Source organism: Myxocyprinus asiaticus, chromosome 45 (assembly GCF_019703515.2).
Source record: "Myxocyprinus asiaticus isolate MX2 ecotype Aquarium Trade chromosome 45, UBuf_Myxa_2, whole genome shotgun sequence".
Taxonomy (NCBI): Eukaryota; Metazoa; Chordata; class Actinopteri; order Cypriniformes; family Catostomidae; genus Myxocyprinus; species Myxocyprinus asiaticus.
Window position 1 is genome coordinate 3,162,090 of NC_059388.1, and position 13,058 is coordinate 3,175,147.

At 39.1% G+C, this 13,058-nt stretch overlaps 1 protein-coding gene across 1 annotated transcript in view; it reads right to left on the bottom strand.

Annotated features, from left to right (window-relative positions):
- The window catches only part of LOC127435336 (ceramide kinase-like), a 50,290-nt gene that overhangs the window by 16,969 nt on the left and 20,263 nt on the right, over nucleotides 1-13,058 (bottom strand). Inside the window, exons 2-5 of the mRNA XM_051688752.1 lie at nucleotides 3,790-3,921; nucleotides 3,490-3,612; nucleotides 2,314-2,439; nucleotides 1,544-1,610 (exon numbers count right to left, since the gene is read on the bottom strand). Coding sequence (XP_051544712.1) covers nucleotides 1,544-1,610; nucleotides 2,314-2,439; nucleotides 3,490-3,612; nucleotides 3,790-3,817 — 344 coding nt within the window. The 5' untranslated portion in view covers nucleotides 3,818-3,921. The remainder of the gene's footprint in view (nucleotides 1-1,543; nucleotides 1,611-2,313; nucleotides 2,440-3,489; nucleotides 3,613-3,789; nucleotides 3,922-13,058) is intronic.

The following is a 13,058-nucleotide window of genomic DNA, read 5'->3' on the forward strand; positions in this document are numbered from 1 at the left end:
TGCAAACAGGAGAGCTCATGCGATCAGTCTCATGATACATTTGGATACTGCAGTTGAGTAGAAACACCTTTTAAGTCACTAAATTTTGAGGGAATTTTACAACATTATAGCGACTTGCCAGCCTCCGGTGATTAAATTGCAGTAAAATTACAGGAAAAGTTGTCTTTTTACACTATATATGAATAAAGCAGTTTAATTAATGGTTTAAGCATGTGCAAGGTTATGACGCTCTGACGTAAGCATTCTGCCATCAAAGAGTTTGAGCTGCACTCTAGAGCACCACAAACTGCACGCAAAAAAGAGAGCAGCAGAAAATGATGCGGTCAATAAAATCATGAGATATTATTCTATTTGGACTGATTTCCAGAATAAAGCAATTTCAACCATGCTCTTCTGTGTGCTAATACATTTTAATTTGTGCTAATGAAATGTTTAGTTCACTAGCACCAGTACCAACACCAAAAAAAGTAAGTGTACAGCCCTGTCCAATGCAAAGTCACACAACTGTATAAACATTCCTCACAAAAATGCAAAATGCAAAATGCAAAAAAAAAAAAAAAAAAAAAAAAGAGAACTGTGGTGTTCCATACCAAACTGGGCTCATTGACACGGTTTATTTTTCGGTTTTCCTTTTGGTTGGATAAATATATAGTATAAATATATATATTAATATACTTGTGAAATCGAAGAACAATTGTGACGTAATTTCAGCAAAAATATGGGATTTTCACACACAACAGTCTCTACAATTTACTCCGAATGGTGCCAAAAACGCATAAATGCAATATTTATGTATTTTCTAAGGTGTTTTTGTTTTTTTAAAACAGCTTGCCAGCACTTTCTTAGCATTCTTTGTTACAGTTGTCTTTTTTTCTTTTGGATTTTACACACTGTCCTTGTACACTTAACAACTAATAAAGACAGGTGTCAAAAGATAAAACAAAGAAAATAAAGATAGTTACAGTTTATCAGGACAAATGTTGGTGTTGGCTTGACAAAGCCTTGTCTGAAAAAATTAAAAAGAGACAGACAAACAGACAGACAGATAACTTTGCAGTCAGTGTTTCAGAGCCTTAATCGTGCTGAGAAATTCGTGCTGGGAACGGTTCGTAATCATACAGTACTGAACGGTGCCCAAATGAAAATGCTCCTGGAACTGTTACTCAACGTGCTTAAAACAATTCGGCCCGATAGTGGAAAAGCGCATATCATTTCCCTCAAGGGATTAAAAAAGTGTCTTCATTTCTATTTACAAATGACATTAGACCACAAATATAGGCATTTTAACAGATTTTATGTGTAATAGTGGCTACTGTTCACAGAAATTCCAAGTTAGAAAGTAAAAGAAAAACATCCAGGCACAACAATCTGGGATATTTTGTAAATCTAGCCTTAGGCCCAGCTTTGATGCAGCATTCACATTGCCGTCATCAAAGGCCACTTCACTTTCAGATGTCCCAAGATTTCCCAAGGTGCCTGCTGTTGTCTGTTGCAGTGCCAGACTGATGTGCAACCGTGATCCCCCAGTAGGGCATCCACTCACCCGTCATACTTCTTCAGATTGGCCTCCATCTTCAAGTGGTCCCTGGCATGATTCACACGCTCTGTAACTATAGAAACAAAAAGGGAAGAGTCATTGTTAATGGGACAATGACAGTGAGGCTGAGCAGAGGGTGGTGAAATATCATTGTTCATCTGGCAGTTAAATTGCATTTTTCTTGTGGCTTGATGGTGACCATCAATCAAGCCGCATCAAATGATAAAGCTGAAGCCGTGATGAGAAACAATCCCGGTACATTTCATTACCGGTTCTTTACCATAAGCAATGATGTAAAAGCATATCTCGGAAAGATGTGTTGAAAGTGAATAGGGCCCAGGACAGAACCTTGTGGATCAAGTTGATGATATATGCCAAAGGTGATGTATGGAGCTTATTAAACTGCCCGCAGAACATCTTGTTTGGCTCCTCTAATGATTTCCCTTGAACTGTATTTGTTCAGCCAGACATGTAGTTTACTATTTACAAAATGTATGTGTGGTTGTAAAAACGAAGACCCTTAAGCAACTGCTGAGTAAGCCTGTAAACCTCGGCTCTCGCAGCCAGTATTCCCACCAACCCGAGGTCTTCCTCTCTCAAATGGATGTCTTTGCATTCTTATGTTTATCAACTATCACAGTTTGCATTATGGCCAAATCCAGTGATAGATGGTGCTGTAAATACAACCATATTCTTGGGACGGGTTGGCAGGACGGAGATCTATATGCAAAGCGTAAAAGCTAATTTTTTATGTAAATGTTAATGCAGGCGCTCACCAATCACGTTGGTGGAAATGGAAGCCCGGGAAAAGACGGGGGCCACTTTGTGGTCATAAATCTGCTTCCCGAACTGTTTTCCTCCATAGGGGTTGATGTACACCAGCAAGCTCTTCGGTTGATTGGCTGCGGAATGAGAGGCGGGTGGAGCATTAAAAGTGAGTAGTTGTTGTTTGACGACAGACTTCACAGCCTGTCAAAACTACTTCATTAAGTTGATTTTGACAAAATAGACAACCTACAAAAGATCGCCAAAACTGTGCTTGGAACTAATATGTTCACAGCACGCCAAAACTTTTATATTTTACCATGTATTATATGGTGCTACAAGGAATATTCAAGGATATTTTCAACTTACTCCATTCCTTAACCAGGCGTGACAAGTAATTTGTCTGTCCACACTACAAGTGACAACAAAATAACAGCTAATCAGAACATCTTTGAAGATGAATAGCTCTGTGGAGCTGAATTTGGACCAATGAGATTTCAATGTCGGTAAAGGCTAAGGTATACTTAGTTTTTGCACATACGGTTCCATCTTGCACACTGGTAAGTGGAGTGTTGAGGAAGCCACTTTGAAACTGTAGCTTCCTAAGCTACTCATAACTTAAAGCAGTTAAACTACAGTAAAGCTACTTTTATAAAAATATATTTAATTCTGCAATCAGAAGTTCCGAGTTACATATTTAATAAGGGGGGCATTCCATTATGAAAATTAACCATTGTTTTACTGTACAGTAACCATAGTTTAACCATGGTAATAGTAGTAAAACCATGACCAAACACAAAATTAACCATGGTTACTACAAGCATGGTTGCAACAATATTACTATAGTAAAACTATTGTTTTGGCCAAAAAAAATAAAATAAAAAAAATACATGGTTTCTTTCATAAGGGTTAAACAAATAGGGTGACATTTAACTGAACAAATTAATACTTAATATACACTAATAAAACTATAAGACATCCTATTTAATAAACTGAATCAAAATATATTGATAAACAGCAGCAATTTACTAAGTATTTTGCTAAAAAAAAAAAAAAAAAAGAAGGCAACGTCCCTTTAAGGCTGCGAGGAGCTCAAGCGAATCAGTAAATAATTTATGTGAAAGAACACAGAGCTCCCAATGCTATTTAATGGTGCTATACTGTAAGTATTTGTCATAAGGACGTACTCAACAATGAGAGTTGTTCCCTAATAGTTTGGACCCAGAGAAGACACACGGACCATTCAGAGCAGTGGAAAGTCACGTCTCTGCACCGCCAGCAGTGCCGCCTCGTCCTCTCCACATAGAACACTACAGAGACACATAGACAAGCACATTACTTCAAGAACTATGTGAAAGGTGACCTGTCTGATCAATATCATTCAGATAATACAAATATGCCACAGCAGATAAATCTAAAGATAAAAGACATATTCCCAATGATCAGATAACAGATAAGTGGTTTAGAGTCTGGTCGTGCTGGCGTACCTGTGAAAGCATGCTGATAGGAGTCCATTGGACTTTGAGGAACCTTCTGCCATTTTCCAGTGTCTTTTGCGGGAGCATCGTCTTCCTTTTCCTGAACGGCTATGATCTCGCACACTTTGACACAGTGAGTACCTGTGGACAGAGCACCAATGGGTCATTAACCTCAAATGACATAAGTCATCATTCATTATGTAACAAACAGAAATCTAGAAATGACCCTTTGCTAAGATTCACCCCCCTTGGTTACTGTTGCTCGCTCAGGCTTTACGTACAAGCAAAATGTCCCATAAGAAAGTCCCATTAATCCGGATATATTTGAAAATGGAGTTTTCAAAAATGCTCTCTGTCCACACTGCCGTTTTTATGTGTTTTCCAAAAGTTGCCCGTCCACACTGAAACTCTTTATGTTTTTCTGTATGAAAACTTAAATCCCCTTACTCCATATGCAAATTTTTTTTTACAAAAATCACCGTTTCATGTACAGTCTGAAACGCAATTGTCCCCATGTTCCGTTGCCGGACAGCAATTCCAAGTGTTCCTTTTGCATTTGAATGAATGCAATGTGAAGTCTGTATAAGGTAACATTTATCTTTAACAGCGCTGTCAAAATCGATAGCTGGCACAACAACGTTGCTACAACATGGGCAGCCATCTTCATTGTTTTTGGTTGAATGGATCACATGACTGAGTAACATGACAACAAATACATCATAGTTTTCTGATATCTCCATTTTCCCTGTCCAAACTACAACGTAAAGACAGTGTTTTCAAATGTGTCCACTTGAGAAAGCGTTTTCAAAAAACGGCATCTCAGTGTGGTCGGAAGGCCAATACGTGGAGAAAAAGATGTGTAACGAAAACGTATTTGTGTGGCCATGGCCTGAATTGGGAATTTCCATGAAGTGAAATTGTATTTTTTGGATTTTATCCCCTTTTCTCCCCAATTTGGAATGCCCAATTCCCAATGCTCTCTAGGTCCTCGTGGTGGCGTAGTGACTCGCCTCAATCCAGGTGGCGGAGGACAAAACTCAGTTGCCTCCGAGTCTGAGACCGTCAATCTGCGCATCTTATCACGTGTCTTGTTGAGCGCATTACCGCAGAGACCTAGCGCATGTGCAGGCTTCACGCTATTCTCCGCGGCATCCACGCACAACTCACCACGCACCCCACCGAGAGCGAGAACCACATTATAGCAACCACGAGGAGGTTACCCCATGTGACACTACCCTCCCTAGCAACCGGGCCAACTGGTTGCTTAGGAAGCCTGACTGGAGTCATTCAGCATGCCCTGGATTCGATCTTGCATCTCCAGGTGTGATCGTCAGCGTCTTTACTTGCTGAGCTTCCCAGGCCTCCTGTGCAATTTTATTTTAAATAAATGTGCTCGTAATGATGTAAAAATTTTATTGAAATTATTCTTACATGGGCTGGAATAAGCAGCCCTGCCCCTCTACTGAATCTAGAGTGCAAAACACACAGCGTGACCAGTGATGCCCGATTCCCGAACTAATGACTTTGAGCCTTTTTTTAAATCTCCAGTGTAAAACAGTGTGACCAGTTTAGTCCGTTTCCCGAATGAATGATTCAAATTAGCAGGTTCTTTTGAATCTAAAGCATGAAACATAAAGCATGACCAGTGTAGTCTGATTCCTGAACGTAACTACTTTTATGAGCTCAAAATCATAAACACTCCTCACTCAAAAAGATCCATAATATGAGTTTTGTTGTAATCAGTAATACATTTTTATAAAAGAATAAATAAATGAGTGAGGTATGTTTTCACCTTTTTGTTTGTTTAGAATTTTTTAAAATATAATTAGGATCAATTGATTGCATTTATGCATCTAAAATGTATTTGAAAAGTCATTATAAAAGCACACAACTCAAGATTAAAACTACACAAGACTTCCTTAGACTTATATTAAAAAAAGCAAAAGCTTGTCTGATAATATGACAGACAGAAACAGTTGCTAAGGTAGGACTGATCAGTAACATTTTTAAGGCAAGCTAAGCAAAGGGTCAATTGTTTGGATTGATGGTTACAAAAATACTTGAGACTTCAAGACTTCTGATTTCCTCACTCTAAACATGGTGAAGTTGGCAGCTTCATTTTAGCCAGTTTGCTTTTACCGTGAAACACTATGTAAATGTCAGTTTCCATCACCTACACGCTATGGAAAATCTCTCTAAGCAAAACAGAGATTTTTTTGCATTCTGACAGCCTGCGCCCAAATAAATTGAGTTTAGCTTGTGTCTCGTTATGTAACACACTTTATGGAAAACCCCTGAGAGAGGAAGTTAATGAAAGTTAACCTTATTCAAAAGATCAGAGAGTTATGTGGATTAAAATAAAGTATTGCTTCAAAAACTTTAGTTAATCCTTATATACACTATATTGCCAAAAGTATTCGCTCATCTGCCTTTAGACGCATATGAACTTAAGTGACATCCCATTCTTAATCCATAGGGTTTAATATGACGTCGGCCCACCCTTTGCAGCTTTAACAGCTTCAACTCTTCTGGGAAGGCTTTCCACAAGGTTTAGGAGTGTGTTTATGGGAAATTTTGACCATTCTTCCAGAAGCGCATTTGTGAGGTCAGACACTGATGTTGGACGAGAAGGCCTGGCTCGCAGTCTTCGCTCTAATTCATCCCAAAGGTGCTCTATCGGGTTGAGGTCAGGACTCTGTGCAGGCCAGTCAAGTTCTTCCACACCAAACTCACTCATCCATGTCTTTATGGACCTTGCTTTGTGCACTGGTGTGCAGTCATGTTGGAACAGGAAGGGGCCATCCCCAAACTGTTCCCACAAAGTTGGGAGCATGGAATTGTCCAAAATCTCTTGGTATGCTGAAGCATTCAGAGTTCCTTTCACTGGAACTAAGGGGCCAAGCCCAGCTCCTGAAAAACAACCCCACATCATAATCCCCCATCCACCAAACTTCACAGTTGGCACAATGCAGTCAGACAAGTACCGTTCTCCTGGCAACCGCCAAACCCAGACTCATCCATCAGATTGCCAGATGGAGAAGCGTGATTCGTCACTCCAGAGAACGCGTCTCCACTGCTCTAGAGTCCAGTGGTGGCGTGCTTTACACCACTGCATCCGACGCTTTGCATTGCACTTGGTGATGTATGGCTTGGATGCAGCTGCTCGGCCATGGAAACCCATTCCATGAAGCTCTCTACGTACTGTTCTTGAGCTAATCTAAAGGCCACATGAACTTTGGAGGTCTGTAGTGATTGACTCTGCAGAAAGTTGGCGACCTCTGCGCACTATGCGCCTCAGCATCCGCTGACCCCGCTCTGTCATTTTACGTGGCCTACCACTTCGTGGCTGAGTTGCTGTCATTCCCAATCGCTTCCACTTTGTTATAATACCACTGACTGTGGAATATTTAGTAGCGAGGAAATTTCACGTCTGGACTTGTTGCACAGGTGGCATCCTATCACAGTACCACGCTGGAATTCACTGAGCTCCTGAGAGCGGCCCATTCTTTCACAAATGTTTGTAGAAGCAGTCTGCATGCCTAGGTGCTTCATTTTATACACCTGTGGCCATGGAAGTGATTGGAACGCCTGAATTCAATTATTTGGATGGGTGAGCGAATACTTTTGGCAATATAGTGTATACCTAGGGTAAGGATTTATCTTCATTAAAACTTCATGATGCATTCAAATGAGATATAACACATATATTTCATTTTAACACAGCCCAATGACACCTTTCAAAAGCCCAGACGTAACCATAAACTTAATGGTACCATAACATGGAAACAACAACCTGATAAAAATTTTATGAAACATTTTTATTAGGGTGTTATTGTGCAGCTAATGCATGAATTCTTCACAAAAGGGAAGCTGAAATGTAAAGGTGATCCACTCACTGACTTTGGCACACTGCAGGGAGGAAAAAAATGGCACTTTCCCAAGATAACTAAATGGGGCTTGAAAATATTCAACAACATATCAAGGGGGTTGCACAAAGGATGTGAAGCGCCACGCTATGTTGTTTCACAGATAGGATACATTGTATGTGCAAGTTCAATTTCAAAGTCAACTCTTGATGTGAGCTCCTGTGGGTGAATTTTAACTTCACACTCTTTCCAATAAAGATAAATAATATTTATGTAATAATATAATGTTACAAATTTATCACGTTAGTGAATCTGGTAATATCAGTTTTCTAGGCAGCTATGTAGCAGTTAAAGTACAAGTTATAAGGTGCATCCCAAATTGCACACTTCCGGCCTATTCTATGCCACTTTGTAGTTTAAGTAGAGGGAGTGGTATTTTCACACCGAAACTGCAACAAAAAGAAGTGTACTACGAGTACGCAGATGATGTACAGAAAAGTGTGGAATGTTGGACACTTCATGCACTCAACAGCTGCAGCTTGTCCTACACAGCGGAAGGGGCGGGTTTATCTGGCTGCTATGTTGGCCTGACAACTGTAATTAATGGAGAATGTGACAACTAGCGAAACTTCTGTGAAGACAGCACCTCGTTCCACCCCGTGCTGTGTGAATATGTACTTTATTTGAGATATACTGTAAGTGTTGTGGTGAACATCAGTTAAGATGGCATTCCAGGAACCAGTTTATGGCAGGGCCCCTCTCTGTCGGTGTGGAAGAAGATGTACCTCACTGTGATTGGATCTTTGGTGAGTGAACATAAACAAATGTTCAGCAACATCAGATAAGATGCTAAGACAACTGCCAGACACCTCTTACAGGGCAGAAAGGGGGACCTTCTGCCCCACCGAACACATTTCTAAGGTTTAGGCAAAAACTGCCATAAATTCCTTCAGGACCTCCCGGATGCAGCAGCATTGAAGAGCCACAGAGATCTATTCTATAGGTTTGGAAGCCTTTAATATAAACTGCAACACAACCACTCCATCTTCATGCAAAGCACAGTTTATGTTAATAGTTACTGACTGTTAACACAGCAGTTCACGGGAAAGACCTATTAACAGATAAACGAATGCATGGACGATGACTTAACCATTTCTTATCATGTTTGGTCTCTATCTGCTCCATACGATGCCTTTAATAATTTGAAAGAGGTTTGGTAAAGAAATAATGCATGGGTAAAACGTTAAAGACTCTGTTTTAACACTGTACTTTATGCTATGCAAATTAGTTCCATACTAGGGTGGGCAACACCGTGGCTACTTCAGACACCATTGGCCAATCATACTCCAGGATTGGAAAGGTGCCAGATTTCAGTCTCCTCCTCATCAGAAAGGGATAAATATGTCCCCCGGATAGACACACCTTGTCCTGCATTTCCAACTCGACGGGGAAGGAGACATTAGCAGACACACCACGTCCTGAGTTTCTGACCTGACGAGGAAGATAGTTGAGGTTAAGCTTTTGTGAGCAAAACATTTTATATTGCTTTATTGCTATATTGCTGCACACTAGCTGAAAAAGGGCCCCAGCATTGAGGGACCTTATCTGACCCTCATGGCCCTCCAGCAGTGCAGCCCAGTCCACAAAGGACCTCTGCATCGGCAGACATTGCCTGTCCCACATGGCTCCTCAGTGACGCAGCCAGCCTGCAAAGGACTCTGTAAAGATTCAACTGACCCAGCTGCCCAGTCCAGTCCCAGTACTGGATCGCAACTCTGCGCCCTTCCCACTGCACGCTACCCGCATCGCCAGTGGAAGATGTCTCTATTGCCGGACCGATCACCCGACTGTGTGGAACGTAAATATAAACTTACCAAACCTCTTTCTAGAGTCCTTGGCATTAGTTTATACCTGCAGCATATGTTTTTCTAACTTGCTTAGATAACAGTTAACTGGGGTCAGCTTGTTACGAATAATAGGTATATTATTTGTTTAATGATAAATAAGCATTATTTATCACCATTTTGCCAGAGCCATTAGGTGGTTTCCCATAAGGAGCATTCGCATACAATTCTCTCCTATTGCTACATTCAGTTCAACAGCATTGCATTTATCCACTCTTTCTTTATTGTTTAATTCAGTACTTTCCTTTTTGTTTATTAGTTTATTATCATTTAGCAGTGCAGTATTATATAAAACCCCTGTTATTAGACACATATCCATTTGTATAAAATTTTACCATAATTTTACCATGTTTACCATAGTAAACTGCATTGCAAGGATGCGGCAAACTAATACCACTGAACAATAGTAGACATTCCAGGGGTCCTTGATCGTTATATCACAGCTTATTTTCCCCAAATACACTACATGTCATTTCTAAAGACACTGTGCTGACATAACAGTGTGAGGCTGTACTTTCCATACACACTGAGCAATGACAAGACCACATGAACTGACACCTCGTCACTTTATCCTGATTTCATGAAATCTGCCATGTTTAATTTTTTCGGTATAGTAGACTCATGAACAGAGATGTTAACCAGTTCCAATGATATCTTCAAGTCTTTAGCTGTCACTCTAGGGTTCTTTTTTTCTCACTGAGCATTCTGCTTTGTGCCCTTTGAGTCATCTTAGCTGGACGGCCACTTCGAGGGAGAGTAGCTACAGTACTAAATCATCTCCATTTATAGACAGTTTGTCTAACCGTGGACAGATGAACATCTAAAATCTTCAAGATAACTTTGAAACTCTTGCCAGCTCAGGTGTTCTAAGATCTCTTTTTTTGTGAGGCATGGTCCATGCAAGCAGATGCTTTTCATTAATAGCAAACTCAATGTTATAAGTCAGAGTAGCTCTAACCCACACCTCCAATCTAGTTTCATTAATTGGATGCCAGGTTTGCCAGCTCCTGACTCTAATGTGGGCTAGGATTCTTAAAAACTTCAAGTCTGTATCTAGAGATGCAAGGATGCGCTTTATGCAATTTAAGATTCTACATAGATTTTATTGGACCCCTTCTAAATTGTATAGGCTTGGTCTTAAGGACACACCCACCTGCTGGCGATGCCATTTAGAAGATGGAGACACCACCCATGTTTTTTGGGGGTGTCGTAAGATACAGGAGTTCTGATTGAGGGTCCAGAATTTTATGGCCGACATATTGGGTACTCGGATCTCCTTTTGCCCCAGGCTCTGTATTTTGGGTGACGGGGCGGTCATTGAAGTAGGAGATAAGTACATGAAGAATTGGATCCTGGCCGGTGTTATAGTGGGCAGACAGGTTATCCTTAGAGGATGGAAGTCAGCTGGAGCCCCTCGATTCGTGAGTGGTGCGAGGAGATGGGCAGGGTGGCAGCTTGGGAAGAGTTGTCATATAGATGGCTAGGCAACATGGATATGTTCATCTGGAAGTGGGGCAGCTATTTGGCCTTTTTGGAGGGCTCTCGGAGAGGGGCAGTGGAGGGAGACGTGTTGTTATAAATGTGTATGTTGTAGCCTTTTTGTTTTTGAACATATACTTTTTTTAAATGTATTTCTAAACATTTTCTTCTGTTTTATTGTTTGTTTGTGTGTCTTTGTCAATTGTATTTGACCACTGGGGTATCTGTTTGTGTTGGGTGGTGGGGTGGGGTGGTTAATGTTTGGGAGGTAGGGTTGTAAATAATATAATGTGGTTCCACATATTCTGTTATATATATATATATATATATATATATATATATATATATATATATATATATATATATATATATAATAAACTTTTAATAAAAAAATAAAATAAAAAATCATAATAACATAGTTTGTTAATTCATGTATTTTTCTCTATGGGAGTAAAAGTTGTGAACTCTTGCACCATTGAATTTGAAATCTCGCACCATTGTCACGAGACTGGGTTGGAAAAAACAGGTACTCAAATATAATTTATTTTCTTTATCAAAGCAGAGAGTGAATATAGTGTGTAATTAGTTTAGTGACCAAAGCGGTCTTCCAATTGAGTTCCTGGAAATTACAAGTTAGCACTCCACAAACGCATTCACCACTTTGTAAAACCCCTGACCATTTGAGATGTGCTTTCTCTATTGACTATGATGTTATTCAGAAATGCTCCAGAATTTTCCCAGAGTGTTGTAATTGTGAATTTATGAAACAACATCAAACAAGAGGAATCACATGATCTCATGTGCTGTGAGAGATGAGAGTTAACCAGATGACTAATTAATAGCCCGAACCTGAAGATTAACATGTAGAAATTCAACAACTCCTCATTCTGTAAGCAGTGGCAGAAAAAGGCCATTCCTGAACAGTGTGTGCTCCAGACAGGTGGCAAGACACACTGAAACACAATCCAATTTCTCTAGCATAGTTTGAGAACGCTTAACACACTCTGTACACACAACTGATACCTCTATATCTGATGGCTTTTGAAGACATAAAAAACAAGAGTTATTAGATTAAACATCCGAGTTTCTGCAAAAACTAGCTCTGCTAAAGTTGTTCCACTACAGAGTATACATATTTGTGAACACATATAAAATCGTTTTCATAAAGATTATTTTGTGTTTAGAATGGATTTTAACATTCTCAAATTCAGTATGTCTATTCAGGTCAATATAAGACATAAGCTGTGACTGTATGTTGTCTTATCACGTGAAGTATTATATAACATTCTGGATAACAAATGTTATTTTTTGCTTTCATTTTCAGGACTGCATGCACATATCCTATACCCCAAAAACATCTGTGGGTGTTTATTTCAATCCACAACGTGATCAATTGGGCCTATACAGACTGACGTCCTATAAACTTCATCACACTTATAACATTAAATTCATTAAATAATATTCCAATATATATTTTATAACTTGAATATAAAAGATGTACTATATACTGTTATATAAAATATTTAAATATCAATATTATTTAATATACATATATTCATATTATTCAAATTACATTAAATGTACTTTTATTGTGTTTTTACTATTCGTATGTTTTGTTGTCTTTTTTTATAATACAATATAAATATGTTTACTGCACTTTGTTGTGTTTCGTTGTTACACATTTCATTTCGGTGCATGTTTTTTTGTTGTGCTTTCTTACATTTTATTTCTTTTCATTATATTTTGATTTCTTACACTAAAAAAAAATTAAGACTATTTTTAAGATTTACACATTTCAGATTTCTAAAAATGTCTATTGAATGGTGTATTTTTTTTTTTTTGACAAAATTAAAGTAATAAAACCTAAATATAAAATACAATATTTGTGAATACAATTTGATGGAAATTTGTTATAAAATTGAAATGCATAGAGCAGCGCTACTAATCACACGGCCCGCATGTGGCCCTCGAGCGATCTTTTGCGGCTCACGTTATGATAACATCATACAAAATATAATTATCAGCAGCC